The sequence below is a fragment of the Dermochelys coriacea genome, chromosome 1 (assembly GCF_009764565.3).
Source record: "Dermochelys coriacea isolate rDerCor1 chromosome 1, rDerCor1.pri.v4, whole genome shotgun sequence".
Lineage (NCBI taxonomy): Eukaryota > Metazoa > Chordata > Testudines > Dermochelyidae > Dermochelys > Dermochelys coriacea.
The window spans coordinates 257,964,779-257,989,128 of NC_050068.2; the positions used below are offsets into that span (position 1 = coordinate 257,964,779).

General features: G+C 47.3%; 2 protein-coding genes across 2 annotated transcripts; both read right to left on the reverse strand.

The window, feature by feature from the left end:
- Positions 1 to 5,468: 5,468 nt before the first annotated feature.
- Positions 5,469 to 12,077, reverse strand: TEX33 (testis expressed 33). Its single transcript, XM_038386673.2, has 6 exons — positions 11,489 to 12,077; positions 9,382 to 9,457; positions 8,155 to 8,807; positions 7,358 to 7,508; positions 6,025 to 6,135; positions 5,469 to 5,794 (listed from the first exon to the last, which is right to left on the reverse strand). Exons 1-6 carry the CDS (start codon positions 11,495 to 11,497, stop codon positions 5,703 to 5,705), a joined length of 1,092 nt encoding a protein of 363 aa, XP_038242601.1. The 5' UTR covers positions 11,498 to 12,077; the 3' UTR covers positions 5,469 to 5,702.
- Positions 12,078 to 12,200: 123 nt separating this feature from the next.
- TST (thiosulfate sulfurtransferase) lies at positions 12,201 to 18,880 on the reverse strand. The gene is made up of 2 exons (XM_038386674.2): positions 18,218 to 18,880; positions 12,201 to 12,739 (listed from the first exon to the last, which is right to left on the reverse strand). Exons 1-2 carry the CDS (start codon positions 18,810 to 18,812, stop codon positions 12,441 to 12,443), a joined length of 894 nt encoding a protein of 297 aa, XP_038242602.1. The 5' UTR covers positions 18,813 to 18,880; the 3' UTR covers positions 12,201 to 12,440.
- Positions 18,881 to 24,350: the final 5,470 nt, after the last annotated feature.

Below are 24,350 nucleotides of genomic sequence, written 5' to 3' on the forward strand. Positions count from 1 at the left end.
ATGTGTCACCTTCCAGGTATGATGTCTGAGTCTGACTTTGGTATATTTGTGTGACAAGGCTGATGAGGGGAGTGTAGTGGGGCGGCTGCCCCACTCCAAAGTAAAATGGATTAAGAGCAGCTGAGGGAGGAGGGTGAGGTAGTTGGCCCCAGGTGTGGATGGCTTAATCAGGGCACAGCTGGCCCTGTTAAGAGGGCTGGAGGCCAGGAGCTGTTGAAGCCCTGGGGTGGGAAGGGCTAGCTGCCTGGAAGCAAGGAACCTGAGGTAGAGCAGTGTTGGGGAAGGGCAAAGAGGAGCTGGAGAGCTCCAGCCTGGTAAACCCCCAGGCTGCAGGCCTTGCTGAAGGCCTACAAAGGTACTGAGGCTACAGAGGTGCAGCCTGGGAATAGGTAGAGGCTAGGATGACTAGATGTCCTGATTTTATCAGGACAGTCCTGATTTTAGGGGACTTGTCCTGCATCCTGACCTTACACTGGTTGGGATGCCCTTTGTCCTGATATTGGGACTGTCTGGGCTGCAGCTGTGGCACTGCTGTTCACTGCTTCCTGGGGTAGCTCCTGGTGCCTGCATGCTGGCAGGAGCACGGTGTGCTGCAGGGGGTGGGACTTGCAGGTGCTGGGAGGAGGCAGAGAGCCCTCTGTGCCCCCCTGACCCAACCTGCAACCTTAGGAGCCAGAGGGACCTGCCTGCTGGATGCTTCCCAGGATGGGAACCGCCACAGGTAAGCACTGCTGGGACTCCCCACCTCACCCCTTGGCAGGTCCCTCTGGCTCTTAGGGTGGGGGTTCTGTGTGCTGCTGGTGCCTGCAAGCCCCATGCTCTGTTGCAGCTCCCATTTGTGCTTTTCCTAGCCAATGGGAGCCCCAGAGCTTGCACTTCTGGTGGGCGCAGCACGTGGAGAGTCTGGAGTCTCCCCTTGTTGCTCTCACCCTAGGAGCCAGAGACCTCCCAGCAGGGCTGCTGAGTGTGGCCAGGGAAGGAGGTAGGTTGTGATGGTGAGTGTCTGGGAGGGGTGTGGAGGGTGCTGGGGTGTGGGGTGTGCTGGGCAGTGGAGGAGATTTGTGTTTTGGGGTGCTGGACAGTGGGGGCCTGTTGGGGGGGTGCTGGGAAGTGGAGGAGATCTGTATGTGTCTGGGCAGTGGGGGGGGGGGGTCTGTGTGGGGCATTGTGTAGTTGTGGTGGGGCTGTGGAGAAGGGCCCTGGGAGGGAGGGAAGGGAAATCTGTGTGTATTGGGATACTAGCGATTGGGGGGAGGCTCTGTGTGGGGAGCTGTGGTGGAGCTGTGGGCAGGGAGGTGCTGGGCGTGGTGTGTGTGTGTATGTGCGCACAGCACTGTGCATTTGTGGTGGAAGGGTTGTAGGGGGGCTCTGGGCATAGTGGATCCAGGGGGCACTGTGCAGGGGAGCTGTGTGGCGCAGCATGGGCGCATCCCCAACAGGAAGGGGAATGCTGGTAGCACCACAGGGCCAGGCGGACCAGTGTGCCTCTGGCTCCGGTTGGGGCTGTGCACCTGTGTCTGTCTCTTCCCGTGCTCCCCCCTTGCCCAATGTGTCCTGATATTTCACTCTTGCGATCTGGTCACCCTAGTAGAGGCAGCTGGTCCTAATCCCTTGCCAATGAGGAGTGTCCATTACAGACTGCAGTTTGCCCCAGTGAGCGGGGGCTAAATGATGACTGGCAGTAGCCACTGAAGCAAGGTGGGCTTAGAGAGTTGGGGGTTCCCCTGTGGAGGGGAGACCCAGAGAGTGGCGGTACTACTGGGGCAGAATCCTGAGGTAAAGGGCAATGGGGTCTGGGAGGGACAAGGGACCAGCTGCAGGCGAGACACTGGCCTGCAGAGGGTGCTCCGAATGCTGGAAAAGAGCTATTCCCAGATGATCAGCAGGAGGCGCTGTTATGATGAGTCTCAATCCGCTACAGGGAGAAAAGAGCAGTTCGGGGTATGTTTCTGTTTTTCCTGCTATGTTAATTGGATGCTGCCAGGCCTGCATTGTTCAGAGTAATTCTTCTTTTGGATAATTAAAATTCTGATAAACTCATTTGTTTTTAAACTTTAAGATGTGTGAATACATTGCTTTTGAAAGCAAGGGGCTGGCAGGACTGCCTCAGGCTGACCAGAGCAGAGATAGGTGCCATCCAAGCGTTCCCAGCCCAACTCATTCCTGACTTGTTGCATACCTTGCTATGTCTTTTATGAATGGAGAAGACCACGTGTGCCAGTCTGTGTGGTGGTGGTGGTATGTGTCTCTGTAGGCACTAGACTGAGACCATAAAAACCTCATGTATTAACTCTGCCCCTGCACCCAGATGCCTGGATGTGTATCAACTCACTGCGCCCAGCTGCCCTGTTTTCTGTATCCCAAATCTCTGTGGTAGCCCTGTTGGCCTAGGCACTGTACACATGCATAGGGTGACACAGTCCCAGCTCTAAAGTGCTTACAATATAGTTTAAGGCAAGGCTCTACAAGTGTGAGACTAACTAGAGGGAAGATAAGGCCAATACAGGTAGTAATGTAAGCAAGCAGTTACATAGGCCAGTGGTGTGTATAAAAGTAATCATTTGGACCCTTTCCTTATTTATATGAATAAATAATTATTGGCAGTTCTCACTGACTACCTGGCTCTCAGGCGTGGACAACTTCCTGTAGGCTGCACAGGAGAAATTGGTTTATTATCCAAATTTCATGGCCTTGAGCAAACAGAAATGCATTGCCTCTATTTGCATAAAGCACAGGGCAGTGTCCTCGGCTGGCAGCAGACTCCGTTCTGATCAGGGCTGATGCTTGTCTGAGTTTCTGGCTTTTTGCCAGGCTTGCTCACGTTGTGTGGCGCTGTACCCAATGTGCTATTCTAAAACTCACAAGTGGCGGGATCAGGCGCTGAGGTTTTACAGTCAGAATGCTGAAGCAGCAGCATGGGCTCCACCACTAACTTGCAGGGTGCCTTGAGGGCTGCACTTAATTGGCACATGTAGCCTCCTTCTGCATCAGACCAGGTGTGCAGAATGGTGGTGTCCTAGGGTGCTTTGCTACTTGGCCTGTGCCACTCCATGCTGAAGCAGAAGGAAGCCCAGTAGGAGATCTGTGACCTGCGTCTTAGTCCCCCCCTTTTTAGTCAGTGAGCAATTATTTCTCCAGCACACCGTGTGCCTTGGGACATCAGAACCCGTAATGGTTAATTACTGAGGGTGGGAGATAATCCGATGAAGTGAGCTGTAGCTCACGAAAGCTTATGCTCTAATAAATTTGTTAGTCTCTAAGGTGCCACAAGTATTCCTTTTCTTTTTGCGAATCCTCCCATAGTTACTACTAGTTACATTTTAACTTCTTCTATTTGCAAACCTCTGGCATTCCTCTGCAGTCAGCATGCTCTGACCTAATCCCACTGACAGAGCATGGGGAAACAGCCCTAATTTGTGCCCAGAATCAGTTCATATCTGCAGGCAAAATAATCAGCAGTTTCAACCTGGAGGTGTGGCTGGGCCTAGGGGTGCTGGAACAATTTGCATAGTGGGGGGTGCTCAGAGCCAGAGTGGCTATACTTCAACAAAAAAGCTTCAAAAACAGACTCCAACGAGAGACTGCTGAATTGGAATTAATTTGCAAACTGGATACAATTAATTTAGGCTTGAATAGAGACTGGGAATGGATGAGTCATTACACAAAGTAAAACTATTTCCCCATGTTTCAGAGTAGCAGCCGTGTTAGTCTGTATTCGCAAAAAGAAAAGGAGTACTTGTGGCACCTTAGAGACTAACAAATTTATTAGAGCATAAGCTTTCGTGAGCTACAGCTCACTTCATGTGTGTGTATATAAATCTCTCCTCTGTTTTTTCCACCAAATGCATCCGATGAAGTGAGCTGTAGCTCACGAAAGCTTATGCTCTAATAAATTTGTTAGTCTCTAAGGTGCCACAAGTACTCCTTTTCTTTTTATTTCCCCATGGTATTTCTCCCTCCCACCCCACCCCCCACTGTTCCTCTGATATTCTTGTTAACTGCTGGAATTAGCCTACCTGCTTGTCACCATGAAAGGTTTTCCTCCTTTCCCCCCCCTGCTGTTGGTGATGGCTTATCTTAAGTGATCACTCTCCTTACAGTGTGTATGATAAACCCATTGTTTCATGTTCTCTGTGTGTGTGTGTATATAAATCTCTCCTCTGTTTTTTCCACCAAATGCATCCGATGAAGTGAGCTGTAGCTCACGAAAGCTTATGCTCTAATAAATTTGTTAGTCTCTAAGGTGCCACAAGTCCTCCTTTTCTTTTTGCGAATACAGACTAACACGGCTGCTACTCTGAAACCTGTGAACCAAACTGTAAACCCTCTAGCTGATGGAAACCACTTCAAGCCTGGGGGTGTGGCAGCACCCCTTGTTCTAGCATCTATGGCTGGGGCAGCTGGGGAAAGAGAGGGTCCCTCTCCCCTTGCAAACTTTGTGGCAAATAGGTGCTCTGTGTGGGGTCACCAGGAAGAAACAAGTACTAAAAGCCCTGGGCTCTCTTAGGAGCCATGTCAGACAGGACAGTCATGAGCAGATCCTAAACCACCATTGCACCCCCAGCCAGCAGACAATGTTACTGCATGACACCCCCTTGCCTGCTACGGTTCACCTCCTCCCTTCTGAGGGATTCAGTCCTATTTGGATTTACTATCTGTGGGTGGACCTGGACATCAGAGCACCATGCGATGCTGGCACCTTCCTGCCCACAAAGAGACATTGTTATGGGGGATGGTGGGAGATGGGGCATAGACAAGTAGGAAAAACTTGTCAGAAAAGCCCCCACTGATCTTCCTCACTGTGGGATGACCTGGCAGCATGGTGAATTCCAGGGGTCCCGCTACAGCCTTCTGGCTCCCTTTTGGTGGGATGGGCTTTTTGGCATTGGTTTGGGTTTTGGAGCTCCTGGGTTTGGCTGGGTGACCTGCTGCCTCCAGTTCTGAAGTGAGTGTTGGCAGATTTTCCCACAATCACTATAGGTCATTGGCAATGTAGGAGCTCTCCAAGTGAGTCTCAATCTAGCCGCCTTAAAGCAATCAGAATTATGAGCGGGAAGGAAATTGCCTCCTGCCTCACAGTCTCTGCCCCCGATGGGCACAAGAGTTGCACCTTGATGCTGTACTGAGAGTGACTGACCCCTTGGAAACACCTGCAAGAAAGTGTTCCCACAGAAAGTGCCTACAGACTGACTGCTTTCTGCCTGGTTTGTATAGCTCACCAAGCCCCCACTGTGCTTCCTGCTGTGTAGGAGAACTGTGTACACAATCCAGGGGAGAGACGGAAAAGAGGCTGGCAGCCATTAAATGGCTGTCCGTGGCCATTCAGTCATGGGCATCCCCCCTCTGCATGCATGCATACACACATTCCAGTCCTGCTACTTCCTAAACATTGTCCCCAGTCTGCTGGATAGTCAGTCTCCTTGTCCCGCCACCCCCAGTCTCATCCTGCGGGGATTCCACGAGAACAGTTTCCATGGCCATTCAGTCCTCTCACACACTGCTGCCCCCAAAGACTCTCCCTTTCCCTGTGATAAGAGGCTTTGCCATTGTGTTTCTGCCGGCTGATTGTCCAGTTCTCTTCCTGCCACTCGTATTGCTGCTGCTCAGCAAGCACACCCATCGAGGCTGCACAGAGGTTTATTCTAGCACCAGGAAGAGCTGGGTCCTCTCGGAGAGTGACTTGCTTCTCTGTCTTTTGCCTTCTAGGATTTGGTACCTTTGGTCTTCTCCCCATATTTCTGCTCCAAAGCTTTTTGCAGGTTAAGGTTTAGGGCATTTTTCTGGTGCCATCGCCCTATAAAGAAGACAAACCACAGTTCAATCGCTGCTTCATTCCTAATGATACTGCTCTCCCTGTGGGTAAGAACCAGGCTTATTAATTTCCACCTGCCTGTGACAATGCTCTGCCCTAGCTCAATGGCTCTTCTCCTGTGACAATGCCCATCTCTAACCCATCAGCTTTCTTTCTTAGTCCTTGCCCAGCTCTGAAGTGCATCAGTTGCTTGCTCATGACAGCAGCCTTACCTAGGTCATCGGTTTTCCTCCCATGCCAGTGCTTGGGGTCTCTGACTGCCCTTTGAATTACATCTGGGGTATAGGAATCCTTCATCAGGCTCTTACTCTCTATTGGACCACCTGCAAGAAACCAAATGTGCAAGAATTTGTTACCATGAGCCACTCTGCTGCTGGCACCAGTGATGTACACCCGCAGCCAAAGGGAGAGAGGAAGGGATACAAAAGGGAGAGAGAAAAGCGATACACAGCTGACATTAGCACTTTCATTTGGATTTGACTCAGCCATGTATTCTGATGGGGTCTGTGGTATGGCTCTGTGACCACTTGGCCTCTGTCCAGTGCATTCTTGCACTTTGTCTGCTAGTACTGCCTGCCCTTAGGTAGAGCAGGCCCATGATGGAGCATCATTTTGAGTCATGTCCCAAGGTCTACTTTTCCCTCAAGCACTTATGTGCACTCTCCCCTACTGCTCCCAATACCAGGATGTAACTCACAAAGCCATCATCTGACCCTCTTAAATCCCTCCTTCAAACCTATCTTGGCCATGGGTCCTCCAGATCGCTCCCATCCAGCCCTGGCTAGGCAATGGTGAGTTGTGACTTTTCTCGGTCCCTTCTAGCCTTGCTCAGCTCTTCTTGGTTTCATTATTACCTCCTCCTCCCAAGTCACCCAGACCTGCTCTTGGCTGTTAGCCACTGGTTGATGCCAAGTGTGAGCTTCCTGAGCAAGGGACTGTCTTTATTTTACCTGGCTACACAAAGGTCCCAATTCTTGACTGAGGTTCCTACATGCTCCCACCAGGCACACTACATAATAATCATAATCCGGCTCGTGAGGCATTAGGTGCATGCACAAAAGGCACTCCAATACCGTGCTGATGAGAGCAGTATATCGTTCCCCAGTCAGATTTGATCAGATAGAGGGATCACTGAGGACTCTGGAGGCACAGAAACTTGGGGGAGAGGCTTCAGAACAGCATGTCTGAGAAGGCCTCAAAGAGGAACAAGCATGTAATTTAAACTGGAGCTATTAACTTGAGACATTTGATTGCAAAAGCTACTATCCAGGCAGCTCTGAAATGGCAGGGAGATGGGTGGTCATGCTGGACCTCGCTGTTCCTGGTTGGAAAGAAGGAAGAGGGGAAGATAAGGAAAAGGGGGAATGGGTAAAAAGGGGACCCATAGTCATCCCTCCTTTTCCCCCTGTATCCTGCTACAGGAGTGCTCTGAACAAGAGGGGAGGAGGGAGAGGTATAGTTAGAGACACAAAGACCAATGTAGGAACCCCGGGGCAATGCAAATAATATAGGGACACCTGGGTGTAGAAATGGAAGGCCTCTCACCTTGGAAGATGTTTGACCTCAGGTTGTAACCTAGTTCATAATAATCAGCAAAGGGTGTGGTGGCCATGGGATTCTCTGCTGTTTTAGGGGTCCGGTTGCTGAGTCGTTTCTGCCCCTCGATCAGTCCAGCCTCACACAGAGCACGACGCGCCTGGCAAGCACAAACATTATGGAGTCAGTCTTGACCCACAAACCCCAAGTGCACCTGACTCCCTGGAGGCATCTGCAACCCTAAGTGCAGGTCCTGGATGTATCCTAATCCCCAGGGGCAAGCGCTGTCCTTGAGTGTACCCATCTCACCAATGTGTACCCCTGGTCTCTGGATGTATCCTAAATACATGGGCTAATTCAGACCTAGTATACATGGGTGCTGTTTAGCTGAAATCAGTGGAGTGTCATCTTCTTACAACAGGCTTGAATTTGGCCCAGGGGTGGGTGCTATGACACCTCCCTCCCCCCAGCCTCTCACCCTCTAATGCTATTGTCTCTAATGATCCTTCACCCTCTGCTTCTTCATCATGAGTGCAAGGAAGTAGTGGGAAAGAGAATGACAAGATAATCAGGATGGGGAGACAGACAGAGAGAGAGAGAGAACACAAGACATGGTTGAATATCTGGTGCCTCTGGGTATGGAAGTTGTCACAGGACCTTCCCCCCCCCAGTTGCAAAGCCCAAATACCTCTCCCTAAAACACCCTTCTCCAGGTACTGTACTTCCAATCACCCAGCCCTCTGAACCCTCCCCTCCAAAGTATCCTCCCCCTCCTCATGTGTCAGTGTCACCACTTCTTCCACAACCTGCTCCTCGGTGACGAGCTCATCCACGATGCTGCTCCCAAACTTGTGTTTGATGTTAATTGGGATTATGCTGCTTTTCTTCTCCTGAAAGAGCTTCCCCTCTGCTTTCACGTCTTGCCCTATTGATGCTAAGGATTCCTTTGCACTTAAGCCATTCCGGAATTCCCTCGCTTCCTTGTGGCTGGTCTTGGTGGTCTTTCGGGGAGATCCAGGCACCCTGAGCCCCAGCGGTCGATGTTGCCCTGCTACTGGTTCTTTGCCATCTGAGTAGGCTTGGACACTTTCTGTCTTCTTCTGGGTAGACTTTGCAAGATGTAGGAGACTTCCTGTCCTCCCTCTTTGATGTTGCCCCACTGCTAGTTCCTTGGCACCTGAGACATCCCGGGCTGCTTCTCCTTCTTCTCTGGTGAGATGACGCTGTGCAGAAGGCATTTTGGGCTGGAGACTCTGTTTACTATAGCTTCTGGTGTGGAGATGCTGTACAGAGGGGGATGCCTGGGATTTGACTTGAGGAGAACTCATGGGTGTTCCACTATCTGTAGGGTTCTTGGAGATCTTCCAGGAGGTTCTACTGGAACTTTTCAAGGAGGTTCTCTTGCCGCTGGCCCGTGCCCCAGCCAGGATGTGCTTCTTGTTGCCATCTCCAGGTTCCACTTAAAGATAGAATGCCATCATTTTGATAGAGGAGTGCGGCAATAAATGATCTTGCACTGCACAGCATTATGGTTACACAAATGTACAGTGTACATAATCTACTCCCCCTGAGCTCGGTGGAGGCAGTGCGAGGAGCTCAGGTGTGCCTGTGGTCACGTATCCAGAAGCGTGTGTGCGCACGCGCACACACACACAGAGGAGTGGCTAGTCAGCCTGTGCACTCGAACCCAGGCTTGAACCTTCTCACACATCAGCAGGCATATATCCTGTCACACACACACATCTGTTGCCTTTAATTGGCATGTACTCACATGAATGCCCTCTTAGGCACACACGTACCTAAGCAGCACGGGTATGCTCGTGAGAACTCATTCCCACAGGTGTATGTAGCTAATCAGTTCACAAACCCATGTGTATCATCCTCTCATACGCATGCAAATAAGCAATCCCACAGGTACACAGGTGGGGTGTAAAGGGTGGAGGAAAACCCCCATGAATGTGGGAGCTAGGTCAGAAGTCTGAGTGCAAAGTGGGGGCTAGTGAACAAAGCAGCTGTTCCACTGTGTCTCTTACCTGACGAGCCGTCGGCTGGCACAGACTCATGTTTCGCTGCAGCAGGTGTAAGGGAGGCCGAGGTCATAGGCATCTCCTTGAAAGAGCAACAAAGGCGGTGTTAAGTAGGCATAGAGCAGGAGCCAAGAATTTGGGTTAGGCTGGTTGTTTGTCAGAAGTAAGACACGGCACAACCAAATAGAGGTGGTGCCACACCAGGTTAACATTGATCTAGTACAGCAAATTCTATTTAGGAATTACCACGCCAGAGCAGCCAATTAGACTATCAAGTCCATAATCCTCTCATTAAAAAACACTACTGTGTTCTACAGGACTGGCCCAAAAGGCTACAGTCTGTAATGTTGTATAATCAGTCTCTGTAGAATGCCATTTGCCATGGTCAGAGGGCATTAAAAACATTTATTATTTTTTATGTATATTAGAGGGCTCAGTCAAGATCAGGACCCCATTGTGCCAGGTACTCTACAAAGTGAGAGACTGTCCCTGCCCCAAAGGGCTTAAGGTCTAAACAGACCAAAGTGGGGAGGAGATGTGTGTAGCACTGACCTGTGCAGTGATCATTTTATGCTTTGCTTTGACTACCCTCACCCAAGCTGCAATAACGGCAAATGCTATTTGTCAACAAATTAGCCGGCCCTTTTGTTAATAAAAAGCAGCTACTGTATTTTACTCCGTGCCCTTCAATGGCAGCAGACTCCCCAGACTGACTGCATTCTGTAGAGAGGGAGCTATCATGCAAATCCCACCCACAACTCTAACCTTTGTCCTTGCTCTTCTCTGCCCCCTATTCATCTTACATGTTGGATGGCCAAACCTGAATGCAGGCCCTGTTCCAACAGTCCATGGACAGACTCCAATTGACTTTTTCTGGCCATTCGATCAGGCCCTGAGTGAGGGCACATGATTGCTCCAGGGGACAGAATTGCATTCTTTTTCTGTATTATTTTCAATCCCTTTTAAGAGTATTTTAATTGTATTTTTATCAGATTGCAGGACTCTGTGTTACTAAATGGATCTCTCCCACTTAGCTCCTATGTTAACTCCTACCTCCCACCTAGAGCTGAATCAAGTTACTACCATTATTATGTCCATGGGAAGAGGGCAGCTTGTTCTCCAGACACGCAAGTCTCCCATTTGTGGGTCACCCTTTGACTCAGAAGGCTTGGGGTACTGGCTCCACTGCTTTCCTTGTACTGCAAAGCACATTCCTTAGTTACTCTGATTGTTCCAGTTCTGGCGAGCTGAGTGACTTTAAAGTTCACATGCAGATCCTCTTTTCTGGGATTTGAACTAATTATATATTATTATTACTATTTAATATTTTTCTGACAGCAGTGCCTAGACCCTCTGACTGAACTCGAGGCCCCATTCAAACATTGATAGCTCTTAAGTCCACAAGGGACCATTAGATCATCTACCCTGACCTCCTATATACCACAACCCACAGAATTTCATCCAGAGTCTCCTACATTGAGCCCACTATGCTAGGCATTGTACATGCACATATTATAAAAAAAACAACTCCAGACCAAAGAGCTATAAAATGACCAATTTTTTTTCTCTGCCTTTTCCTGAAGATGCCAAATAAAGTATTAACATAATTCCTCAGGTATTTTCACTGTATTCAATACTTTCCTGCCATTCTGACTCCTACTGACCAAGGAGAAATAAGGGACTTGTCCCAATGGAGCTAAAGACTAACCTTCTCAGACTGCTGAAGGTATTGCTGTGCCATTCTCACAAGGTCTCTGGCTGGGAAAAGCACTACTATTATTATAGATGAACTGTACACCTGCCAGAAGTGGCCTGGTATCTCCTGCCAAATGGGGCTCAGTATCAGCTGCAAGAGATGGCCAAGAATAGCCCCACACGCCTGCCACATGTGGCCTGGACTGGCATCAAAAAGATAGTACGATCAGTGTGCTGCCTCAGGCCTGAAAAGCAACGTGGCAGTACATATGAAATGGTGTCTTTGATTGGCTCATCCTTTCTTTGTTTGTGTGTCTGTCTGAGCTCCTCTGTGTCTGAAGGGGGGTGTGTGTGTGAGGGGCGCTGAGCTTCCAGAATGAGGCTCAGAGGTGAAGCCTTTCTTATAAATGTCTCTCACCTGTTCCATAGTCTCAGCTGAGATGACAAACTGATTCTTCTAACCAGGCAGGTCCTGCTGAAGTGCAGGCAGAGGTGGACCTAAGAGTAAGTATCAGGGATGGTTGCTAGGGAACAACCCACCCCATCTATGAGCTGTAGTTACCGTGGGAACCCAAAATAAACAAGGCACAGTTAGGGATTATCTTTGGGGGCGGGGGAAGCTCATGTCTCAGAAAGGGCACAGGACCAACAGTTTTCAGCACGTGTGGGGTTCCTTGGTGGCTCTCATAATAAAACAACAATTAATAGGACTTAGCACTTCTACTGCATCTTCCACCCAAGCATCTCCAGATAGTGTTAACTGTGCCTAATACACTCCCCAGGAGGGAGGCGTCATTACCCCCCTTTTACAGACTAAGAAAGAGAGGTTAAGTGATTTGCCCAAGGTCACACAGTGAGTCTATGGGAAAGCTGGCTCTAGAACCCACTATGTTTGATGTCTAGCCCTGTGCTTGCATCACAAGACTGTGCTCCCCATTTCTTTGGGGGTGTTGGTAACTTGGCTTCAGTAGTTCCCAACCCAGCTGGGATTTCTCAGAACCTCTCATGGGAGAGCCTAAATTCCCCCAGGTAACGTGGCTGTTCTTCCTTCAGCTGCACATTGTAACATCACAGTATGATGAGGTTTCCACAGTCACTGGGGAGGATTAGAGGCACACACAGACACGTAATCAGAAGGCAGAGATTTTATTCAGTGGCATCATTAAAAAAGGAAGAGACTAAAAACCACTAATTGTTCTTACAAAATTGGACTAAAAACCACTAATTGTTCTTACAAAATTGGACTAACTATAACAGAGAGAGAATTTTATTATGTTCCTTCCCCTTGTTTCCAGCTCCCTTGAACGAAGACAGTTGACAAACCCCACTCTCAATGAATGCTAAAGGACTGCATTGCAACCTCTCCCCCTTTATGCTTTGTTGCGCTTCCACTCAGAGAGTTTGTGCTCCGGCGGGGCCTTGCGGAACCACTCGGACCAGGATCCATCATAGATGGCCACATCTGGCTTGCCACAAAGGTATGCTGCCAGGGCTATGTGGCACGCTGTGACCCCCTTACGGCACGTGGCAATGAGTGGCTGTGAGAGGTCCACCTTCTTCTCCTGGAACATGCTCCGAATCTCCTCTGGGCTCTTCTCAAAGCCGGCTTCAGTGAGGAATTTAAAGAAGGGCATGTTCAGCGAGCCAGGGATGTGACCTGGTTCAAGCCCTAAAACGCCCTCGGGGAGAGAGGAAAGGACATATGAGGAGAGCGTTCAAAAGACATCCTCAGAACATAGCATGCTCATAGCCTATAAATCCCTTTAGGGAATATTTCACCATCTGAGACGATATTGGGGGTACGGAGTGACAAGCTAGAAGTTACAGAAGTAAAAGCCTTGGCTAAGACACTATGGCCCAGATCCTCAAAAGTATTTAAGTGCATTGATTTCAAGGGGAGTTAGACACCTAAATTCCTTTGAGGATTTGGGCCTAAGATTCTTCATGGCCAGAGGTACCATCACTGCTGAGATTCAAGAGCAGACTAGAGCAGATATTCATGGACCTGGTGTAAACAGAAATCTAACAAAATATGTAAGAAAGGATCAGATTGGAAGATTCAGCGGCCTCTACCATTTCCTATATGGGCTAAATTCACAAGAGTTGCATGTGCTTATGTCAGTAGTGAATTTGGCTCCAAGAATTTATGAAATTATCTCTGTTGCCAGCAATGCTGGGTGGGGGTGACGTGAACAGTCAGAAGCCAGAAATATCATGAAAACTGTTCTGAGCCCAGCATTTAGGTGTGTCACTCACAGATGGTCTTCTAGAGAAGAGAGTTGTCACCACTGGCTAGTCATTTACAGCAGGGCCAAGAGTGGGTCAAACATCACCACTAGTGTGAGTGGAGAATTTAGATTTTTTTTGCATTTTAAATCCACTCTGCATTGATGTAAACGAGGGTCAGACTTTCTGTTGGCATAAATTACTTCAAGGAAGTTCTGCTAATCTGTGCCAGCTGAGAATCTGACCTAAGGGTAAGGCCATTAGTGTGAGAGAGGCTTCAAAAATGATGAATGAGATTTTAAATGTCTCACTGAAACACGTAGCAAACTCCATTATGGGCCTGATCCAAAGCCCATTAAAGTCAATGGGAGTCTTTCCATTGATTTTAATGGACTTTGGATCAAGCCCTATAAGAGTAGGAGACTTTAAATACAGGCTTGAAATTAGTCTCCAGTGAAAGAGACTGGTTTGAATTTCTAAAAAGCCTGGAAGAGACAAGTCATGGGACAATCAGATAATAATCTACGTCTTAAAGACAGGTCGCCCCCAGTCCCAAAACCAGTGGGATGGTCCTGATGGTTATAGATTTGTCCCCCACAAAGACAGTCACCAATTAATTTCAGGCCTCACATTGCTATGACCTTGCATCATAATGCAGCATCACAATGTTATGTCTATATGTGATGATGTTGCAGTTTCATCGCTCATGGATACAGCATTACAATGTGACATTGCAAAGACTGTGGCATGTTATTTTGTCCCACAGGTAAAGCTAGAGGGTTGGGAGGCAGAATCTGTGACAATGCTAGATCCCTTTGGAAGACTGCTCTGTGATTGTGTGATCACCTACTATTCCAGACGGACATTATTCGTCTCATTTGCTTCTTGATTTGTCTACTCTGAGCTCCTTAGAAACTGGCTCCAGCTCCCAGCAGTATCCACATGCTTCCCTTGAAAACAGGCTCAGCATTGGCTGGCAAATGCTGAGCTGAGAACAATTTTCACTCCTGGTTTTTTTGTAAATTAAGAAATGTATATTGATTTGAACTGCTGTTTCAGTCCTTGGGTGTCTCCTGACCCAAGCCCACAGGTAGCCTACAGCTAGAGATTTGATTTATTTTGATTTATGTTTTTAATTATTAAAACCGTGTCCATCAGAGCAGGCTCAGTGTGCGTTCACACCTAGCAAAAACAATACAAAGTGAGTTAATCAAATACTGTCTGAAAACAGACGCTCAATCCTCAAGCTGCTAAATAGCACAGAAATGTCCTCTGAGTCTATCCCTCTCTCCTCCCTGGGTCTTTCAGAACATGGCACATGGAGTGAAAGGAGTAATGGAATTCTGGAGAATGGGAGGGGCAGGGAAGCAGAGGAGTTAGGGAATACAGGGGATGGGGTTGAAGAGTAGCAGGAGAAAAGGAAAGTGGAAGGATGACAGGGATCTGCATGGGCTAGGGGAGGCTAAGCCTCTCCAAACAGCCAAGCCGTGGCCCTGCCCACGCTCCGCCCCGAGGCCCAGCTCCCACATTATGCTCTTCCCCTGTGGGCTCTGCCCATGCTGCTTCTCTTCCTACCCTCATTCTGCCTCTCCCCCGAAGCTGGTGGGGGCTTGGGGCAGGCGGGCTAGGTTCGGCTCGGCTGGTCTCCTCTGGCCACGGTGGGGGCTCGGGGCTCCTCTGGCTCTGGCGGTCGAGGTGAGGGGAGAGGAAGGCGGAAGCAGCAGGGTAGGGTTGGGGCCTCAACCGGAAGAAGCAGCACAAGGACTAGCGTCCCCGGATGGGAGTTCATGTGCCGCCTATGGGAATCTGGGCAATAGTTCCTAACAAACAATTTATTTGGAAAGTTGACCCTCTTTTTCTGTTCTCTGCCAAGAAACAGAGAGAGTCTCAAGTGTATTTATTCTTGAGTTCTTAAGCAAATAATTCTTGCCGGGCAGATGGTTTGTGCCAAATATTTTAAAGGTGACATTGCTTGTAAATTAGTCATTATGATGATTGTTTATTTGATTTATGGTAGCACTGGGAGCCCCCACTCAAGATCGGAGCCCCATCGTGCTAGATGCTGTTTAAAAACACATAGAAAAGGACAGTCCCTGCCCCAAGGAACCCAATCTAACAGATAAAAGGTGGGAGAAAGGAGAGAATTATCCCCATTTTACACAGGGGGCCTTGAGGCACAGAGAGGTGAAGTGACTTGCTTAAGGAAGATAATAGCAGAGCCAGTAATGGAACCTCGGTCTCCTAAAGACCAGGCCACTTCTTCAACCTCAGGAACACACTTCTTCTCTAAGCCAGATGCCCTTGTTTCAATTCCCTGTAAGGGGAAATGAGGAAATGAGCAACAACTGTGCCATCATTAATTAGCTGTTTCCTAATCTGAGGGGGTGGGACTAAAAGGTCACGTGATAGTTTAGGAACACATGGGCCTTATAAAAGGACTGAGAGAGCTCACTCTGCTGGTGGAAAGAGAGGGAGTTGGCTCGCTTGCAAGGCCTAAAGACAGGGCCTATAGAGTTCAGGGAACCCAGTGCCCTAGATCAGAGTAGGGAAGGCTGCAAGGAAGAGCTTAGAAGGGACTGAGAATAGTATTTCAGGGGAACCAACCTGGGAGTGGAGGGCCCTATGCCAGAGCCATAAAAACTGGCCCAGGTAGCCCAAAAAGGGGTTGGGAACAGAGTCCAAAGGCTGGGCTGAAAAAAAGTTCCTGAAGGGCAGAAGAGCTTTTTTATTTGTTGGGCTTTTTAGTTGGTCTTTTGCTACCCTGTCTGTGATTTGGACAGAGGGCTATGCCACATCTCCAGACAGACTGGTGTGTGGAGAACTGAGGAATTCCACCCTAGGGAAGGAAACTGAGGCAGGGAGTGCTGGCAGTGCCACACATTGGCACTATAGGGTAGCTATGCCCTATGGCAATGACCTGTGTAATCAGCCAACAACAGCGGGGATTTCAGATTGCACAGATGAGTGTAAGTTCTTCATTTTACAATGTGCAGTTTGCACTCAGGGTGTTAACTGATTTGAAAACAGCTTTTAGCGACTTATCGAGCGTGCGGTGCTGTGGGTGTGTGTGTGCCTGGAAGGCTCCTCTGCTGGAATACTTGCAGAAAGCAAACACAAAAGGGGGACCAACCAGGTCCCAGGGAACTAATTCAAAACTAAGAATTAATAATCACTGAAATGTTCGACTTCTTACAGCATTTGCAGGCTGATGACAACTCCCTACTTCCACTCCAGGGATCAGGGAGAAGGAATGTGGAATCCATCTGTCACCAGCGAGGAGCATTTTGTGTGCATTTCAGATTGAATTTCAATCTCCACATATCAGAGTAGCAGCCATGTTTGTCTGTATTCGCAAAAAGAAAAGGAGGACTTGTGGGACCTTAGAGACTAACAAATTTATTTGAGCATAAGCTTTCGTGAGCTACAGCTTATGCTCAAATAAATTTGTTAGTCTCTAATCTCCATGTACTGAACTCAGATGCAATCCCAGATCTTAATACACTAAAAAAGGGAACTAACCACAAGCACATCTCCTGATATTTCACTGCTGTAATCCTTGTCATGCCATACCTCCTCTTCCATCCTCATCCCACCTTGTGTTGTCTAATTTAAATCCCAGTCCTGCATTTGGATCCACATATGTGGAGCCTTGTGCTCGTGTACAGCCCCACCAAAGTCAATGAAGCTCTGAATGGGCTCAGGAGTCTGCCTGCATGGATCCGACTGGAGAATCAAGACCTTAGATTGTAATCTTTTTTTGGGCAGGCCCAGTGCTTAATTTGTAATGAAAGAGGTGCTGGGGCTGAAGCAATTAGGTGCTGGAGCTCAAGCAATTTTTTTTATTTTCATAAATGAAGCAGCAAGTCCAGAGGTGCCGGGGCTATGAACTTCCAAGCCCAGAGGCGCAAACCCTGGCACAAATTAAACTTTGGGCAGGCTCCTTTCCCTTTCTAACTGTAAAACACCCTGCACACACATCTGGCTCTCCAGAAATAAGAACAACAACAATCTTGGTGCACATGCACAACTTGACTTGCTTTCTGCTCCATGTTCAGAAGGCAGAGCAAAAAATACTGAGATTTAAAAACATCTCATAATTTTTAAATTATTCCTATGATTTTGGGGGTTGTTTTTGTGCTATGTGAACTCTTAGATTTGGCAGTAAGGGTGTTTTTCTTTAACTTTAAATTGAGCAAAGTTCCATTCCAGGTATGCTTTTATATAAACTCTCCCCAAACATACAGCCTCTCCCCTCTCCCACTGTGGCAGCTCTAGCCCTTTGTTCAGGCTGATAACGTTACAGTTGTACAAACCATGCCTTTGTCAGGAAAAGGGAGGGGAGGAGGGTTTGAGCCGTTGGGATAGGGTTTGGGACTCTCTCTCTTTAAAATGGTTGGGTTTATATGGTAAAGATTCAAAGGGCAAACAACCAGTCACGCAAGTTCTCTGTTGACTGGGAACTTGATTTGTCCCTGAAGGGAAAACAGATCTCTCATGTTACAAGGAAGGCAAAGTGCAAGCATGAAAACCAACCATGCCTGCATGTGTTAACATTAGATAAGGAGGCCCTATTCTCCCACATCAGCAGTATGATTAACTCTGCAAGGGGGCAATAGGGCACAGGAGGAAAAAACACCTCCAGACTTCAGGGAAGTTTGTGACTGGATCTGAACTTCACAGCTGCCCATCTTTATAACAGGTCCAAAGAAAACCCTAAATCTGAACAGCCCTGAATTCGGAGTAGATTCAGATCTGTTTGCTGAAATTTGGGCGCCGTGAGTGCACATCAGTGAGGAGAGGTGTGTGTTAGTGTGAGTTGAGAGCATGCATTACTGCAGGTGTGTTAGTTAGCAGGGAGGAGGGGTAGTGCCTGAGCAAACATCCAGCTGTAGTTGAAAGAGTTGCCATATGCTGCTCCTACCTTCGTTCCCTGGTTCTGGTTCTGTCCCCCGGTACCTCCCCTCAGACCTGGAATCCACCACCTGGAACCGCTTGGATTCCATGTTCTCTACCATGTCTGTATAGGTCTTCAGCAGGGACCTGTTCAAGGTTGCCTTAAATACTACTGACTCTGGCCGGCTGAGCTCTGATGTCACAGGGTGACCCTCCTTCACCCAGTTCTTGAACCCGCCATTCAGCACGGAGACCGTTCTGTGCCCAAAGACCCGGAACATCCACCAGACTCGGGGTGCATAGAAGCTCCCCAAGTCATCTCCATCATACACCACCACATGCGTGTCATTGCTGATCCCCAGGTGCCCAACATAGTTGGCGAAGTGTTCCTCGCTGGGCAGCATGAGCTCATAGGGTGACGACTTATCTTTACACTCCTCGATATCGAAAAATGAGGCCCCAGGTACATGCCTGTCTCGGAACTCCTGCTGGGCATCCCTCTCCCCAGGAGGGTGCCAGGATGCATCGAGCACCTGCAGGCTGGGCCCAATCCGGTTGGCCAGGACAGATTCTGAGAGCCACCTGGTAGAGACCAGAGCTCTGTACAGTACTTGCTGCACCATTGTGTCCAAGACTGTGTTTGTGCCGTGAACTGAGAGCTTAGCACTGTTAGTGAGTGCAGGAACTGTACCACCACAGGGGTGAAATGGGGAGGAGCCAAGCCTACTGGAATCCCAGCTTCGGGTATCTGGTTCTCAGCCAATCAGCTGGCTGGATTGAGACGGCTCTAAAAACTCCACCCCCTCTTCTCCCTCCTCCTCCCCCAAGCCCCGTCTCCCTTGCTAGCTGCCGGTCCCAGAACACTTTTGCAAGCAACTGGTGGATTTGTTCCTTATCCCTAATTTCTTATTTGCGGTACCAGCTCCTTATTTAAAGGTCAAAATTATTTTTAAAACATATCAATGTAAGGGTAATGTTTTAGATATGTTATCAAATTAACGTAATGGAATGTGATAAACATTTAAATTAGTAATTGGTACTGGCTGTATATGACAGACATTTCAGATCACCCCAAAATGACATGTCCCTGTGACCATCAAACTGCTATGAAGGAACTGGGGCCTGGGACATGCCACTCACCAAAGATATGGACAGCTGTGAAGTTCAGATCTAGATGTAAACCTCCCTAAAGTCGGGAGGTGATAGCCTCCTGTGCCCTAAATGGAGTGTGCATAAGGAACTGGGGTTTTGATTGAGTACATGACAAAGTATGTTTCAGGTGACCCCCCAAGTGACAAGTTCCTGCAATTGTTATTTCATTATGAAGAGATGAGGAAATGCTATTCTCAGAGGTGACCCTTTATTTTTGATCTGTCAAATATATTACCCCAATGTATTATCTTGTGTTATCTTTTTTAGTAAACATACAACATGCAGATAAAATCAACAAAAAGCAATATTCAGTCAATGTGTTGCAAATCCAGCTGTGATGTTTTCACATAAATTATATGATAGTTACAAATGAAGAAATCGGTAGGAACTCTGGTGTGATAATAGAAGAATTAAGAAGCTGAAAAACAGCTAAATTTATCAAAAAACATTTAATTGGATTACAGATACAAAAAAAAATTCTTTTGATTAGTGTTGTGTCTTTTGCTCATTCTACAATAAAAATAATATGGAGACTCTACTTGATCACAGTTGGCTCCCAAATAATCATGTTTATTACCTGCAATCATACAAGGTCTAGGTTAATACTATCCTGCTGCTCTGAGTGGTTTCTGGTGGCTTCTAAACCACAGAAAACTCTGAGCACCACTACTTAAAGGAATCCTGCCCTATACCTATTTATGATACAATTAGTCGAATCAGCCAGTGTCTTTAGAGTTGCTGTCAGGCTTATACAGCAGCAATGTGGGTGGGTACACTTTAATGGAATTTGGGGGACTGGACTCTTTATCTGTGGCTAGAATAGCTCTACCTCGTTTCCTTTTTAATTCCATTTTAGAAATGCCAGCCCTCAGTTTGACCAAGTTTGTGGAAAAATACAAAATGGCTCCCAGTGTTTTATGGTGTCCTAACAACTTAGGGCCTATAATATCAACACCTTTTCTTTTATAAACTTTACAGTTTATGCAAATAATTGTGATGACTGCTACTGAACTAATCAGTATTTTAAATATGAATGCTACATTCAAGTTGCGTGGAAAAGAGCTACAGTGAGGACAGATAATAGGGTTTTCCGAGGTAGGGGCATTTCATTTTTGTCTGAATAGTCGTTGAATGTTATATGAAAAGACCTGGGTCATGCTTTGATTTGACTTCCAAAATGCATCTTGTTTTCTTTCAACTTATTTGCTATCATGCACAGAAATCTCTGATGGAAATAGCTAAGGGTCAAAATTTTCAATCTTTCTATGATCAGACTAAATGCAAGTACAAAAAACAAGATGCATGGTTCACCATTAATGAACTGGTGTGTACTCAGCTGACACAATCCAGTGAACTTGTTCACTTTGACTGTGACATAAGTAAAGAAGTTGCTATTTATTATAATAAAAGAATGTTAATTAATTGAGCAATTATTGCTGTTGTTAGTGCTGATCACTGGTGGCAGCTATATTTAAGTATTCCTAAAGATGTGTATAATAAGACCCTGTTTTGCACAGAAGGGAAGTTTGTGAATTTCTGCTTAAAATTGCTGCCTAATTTTGGTGCTGCCTGCTTCTCCATCAGGAGTTTTTTATAGTCTGTAATCCTGACACAATCAACCTACTGCACCAAACTTCCACGGGGAGGGGGAAACTTTGAAAAAGGTGCGTGTACAGAAGGGCTTGTAAAAAGACTTCAAAAATTCAGAGATTTTCAGGCCAGAAGGGACCATTAGATCATCTAGTCTGCCTTCTTTTATCACCATAGAATTTCATCCTGTTAGCCTGTATTGAGTCCAGTAACAACTTTTGTTTGACTAAAATACATCTTTGAGAATGGCTTCCACCCTTGAATTGAAGAATCCACCAAGGGCATTGGTAGTTTGTTCCAATTGTTGATCATCCTGACTCGCACAAATTTGTGAGTAATTTCTAGTTTGAATTTGTCTGGCTTCAGCTTCCAGCCATTGGTTCTTGTTCTGCCTCTCTCTGCTAGATTAAAGAGCCATTTAGTACCCAATATTTTGTCCATGTGAAGTGGAGCCCTGCACCTGACCCAAATCCGATAGGATCCGATGAGAAGTGTCAGGTTCAGGTCAGCTCAGATTGGAAAACAACCCAACCCGCTTGGGTTGGGTCAGCTCTGCTCCCCATTCCCTGTCCCTACCTGCTCCGCTCCTTCCAGTTTCCACCTTGCTGCACTGTGTGTGCTGTGAAGTGAGAGTGCCGAGCAGTCACAGGGCTTGTGTTGACCGTGTGGACAGGTCACAGGAGGTGGCGCTGTCTCAGGTTTGATGGGTTGGGGTTGGGTTGGAAAATGACTTGACCCTCTTGGGGTTGGGTCAGGTCAGTTGGGCTTGGGTCCAGTCAGGCTTAAAATTTAGGCCTGTGCAGACCTCTAATGTGAAGGTATTTATATACCATAATCAAGTCGCGTCTCAATCTTCTTTTTGATACACTAAACAGACTGAGCTCTCTAAATCTCTCATTGTAAGGCACACGCCTCTTCTACCAACTCTATACTTCCTAAACAGGTTATAACCATTCATGTGAATTGTCCCACGAGGCTTCAGTAATGCCAATTATATAATTTTTTTCTCATCATTGAGAATTTCTACTTCCTGCTACTCGTTACCCAGACTCCTAGCACTGATGTATAAGCAATTGAAAAATGTCTTCTCTTTGCGTTCTTTGCCACATCAGTCCAATTTTTTCAAGATGTCAAGTCTAAGTTTTGTACTGCATTTGCCTCCTTAGCACCCTCCCCTTGCATTCGTAGTTTAATGGCCTCCTAGCTGCTCTAGTTCATCTGCATTTGAGAAGGTTAGCTCCCTACCTGTGAGATGCAGCCCATCCTGTTTCTACGGCCTCTCTCCCACTGAAAGGTTCAACAAAACCAACACCTTCAGCCTCACACCAATCGTGCAGCCAACAATTCACCTCCAGTATTTTCTGCCTTCTCTCATTCATGGGACCAGAGTGATCTCCAAGAAGATCACTTAGACTTTCCTTTTCTTCCACTCGCTTCCAACATGTCTAGGGTCTTCTATAATTTGAGTAGTTCCATGTGATGCTTGTCATGGGTTCCAATGTGTATCATCATCAGTTGCCAGTCAACTTCATAAACCTGTCTAACTTTACAGTTACCTGTCATATCTTCACGCCAGGGAGACAGCACACCATCCTATTGTTCTTCTGCCCCTTGCTTAATTTTCTGTCTGCTCTTCTTAATATGGAATCACTGATGATGATGATGATTTGCATTCTTAGGATGGCTGAAGAACTTCTCTTGGTAGCTTATTTCATATTGTAAGGACACCCATCAGGTATGTCCCCTGTGGCTTCTGTTCCATTCATCAGAGAAAAGGTTCTTCTATAGTAGATTAGCTACCTGAAAACATTTTGATACTTCTCATTGGGTTGAATGCCTCCTGACTCTCATTCCCCTCTTGGTCACAGACTGCCTCTTTGGTTTCTACTCTCTCCAAGTCTCTTATCACTGATCACCTTGTGGTGTCTGAGACAATGATTTCCAAATCTGGTTGTCCAAGAAGTCTTCATTGCCTCGGATAAATCTATTGTGGCTTCCAGCAAAGAGGAAAACATAGCACATCGAATGCAAGTCACAGCAGCTGTACCCTCATTATCCCTATCTGCTACCTTCTATAAAGACATATCCAGTGATGAGCTGGCAAAAGCTGAAGAACCGGTTCCTTCAGTTGCTCCGGGTCTTCGGCAGCATTTCGGCGGCAGGTCCTTCAGTCACTCTGGGTCTTCGGCGGCACTGAAGGACCCGCCGCTGAAATGCTGCCGAAGACCCAGAGCAAGTGAAGGGCCCACCATGGAAGTGCCGCCAAAGACCCGGAGTGTCGCCGGGTGAGTTACAAATTAAAAAGGGATTCTCAGGGGAGCCTCCCCAGCCAAGAGCTCAGGTGGGCCAGACAGAATGGTCCCACGGGCCAGAGTTTGCCTCAGAGAGACCCAAAACTGGCTTTCAAAAGTTCTAAACCGGCTTCAAAAGTTAACAACCGGTTGGCGCGAACCGATACAAACCGGCTCCAGCTCACCACTGGACATATCTAAAACTGGTTTCACAATCCCTCTGTAAACTCCCACTCAGATTTATCTGGTTTGTCTCTTCTGTTCACCTGGCAACTGATGTATATTAAGCCTCACTGTTCAGTTACCTCCCTCGCAAACAGGGAGGGAATAACCACTCAGAGACATCAAACACTAGTTCTGTTCAAAGTCCAGCTACCAGGCCCTCACTGAGAGCCAAACAGATCTGTCTCACCCAGGCAGTTCAAAAAAAGAAAAGGAGTACCGGTGGCACCTTAGAGACTAACAAATTTATTAGAGCATAAGCTTTCGTGAGCTACAGCTCACTTCATCGGATGCATTTGGTGGAAAAAAGTTGAAGTGAGCTGTAGCTCACGAAAGCTTATGCTCTAATAAATTTGTTAGTCTCTAAGGTGCCACCGGTACTCCTTTTCTTTTTGCGAATACAGACTAACACGGCTGCTACTCTGAAACCAGGCAGTTCAGGGACCCATAACCCAGCACACAACCCTGATGGAGAACAAATAGATGGAACAAACACAGCAGTCACCAAGTCTCTGTAGCTGCAAGCATAGGATCCACATATTCCTCTTCTGAAATGGCTCTGTTTGATATTCCTGTTCCCATTCCCTTCTAAAAGGTTTCAGAGTAGCAGCCGTGTTAGTCTGTATTTGCAAAAAGAAAAGGAGTACGTGTGGCGCCTTAGAGACTAACAAATTTATTTGAGCATAAGCTTTCGTGAGCTACAGCTCACTTCATCGAGTCTCTAAGGTGACACAAGTACTCCTTTTCTTCTAAAAGGTGTGTATGTGTTTGGGGGGTGGGGGAGAGGGCTGGTGATGTGGGCCACAATTTTTCTCATAGAAAAAGTTTCAAGTCAGGGAGTTGCATGTCTCATATCCATCAGACCAGTTTAACAGTTGAGGGGCTGTGTCACCTGGGGTGACCCGA

What these genes read in the sequence shown, in the direction of transcription:
- TEX33 (XM_038386673.2), bottom strand. An exon ending in GCCAGCCGACGGCTCGTCAG is followed by an intron (nt 8,808 to 9,381) that starts GTAAGAGACACA and finishes TCTATCTTTAAG; the next exon opens with TGGAACCTGGAGATGGCAAC. An exon ending in AGCTCGTCACCGAGGAGCAG is followed by an intron (nt 7,509 to 8,154) that starts GTTGTGGAAGAA and finishes TGTGCTTGCCAG; the next exon opens with GCGCGTCGTGCTCTGTGTGA.
- TST (XM_038386674.2), bottom strand. Translation starts at nt 18,812, where the DNA reads ATGGTGCAGCAAGTACTGTACAGAGCTCTGGTCTCTACCAGGTGGCTC. An exon ending in ACCAGAACCAGGGAACGAAG is followed by an intron (nt 12,740 to 18,217) that starts GTAGGAGCAGCA and finishes AGGGCGTTTTAG; the next exon opens with GGCTTGAACCAGGTCACATC.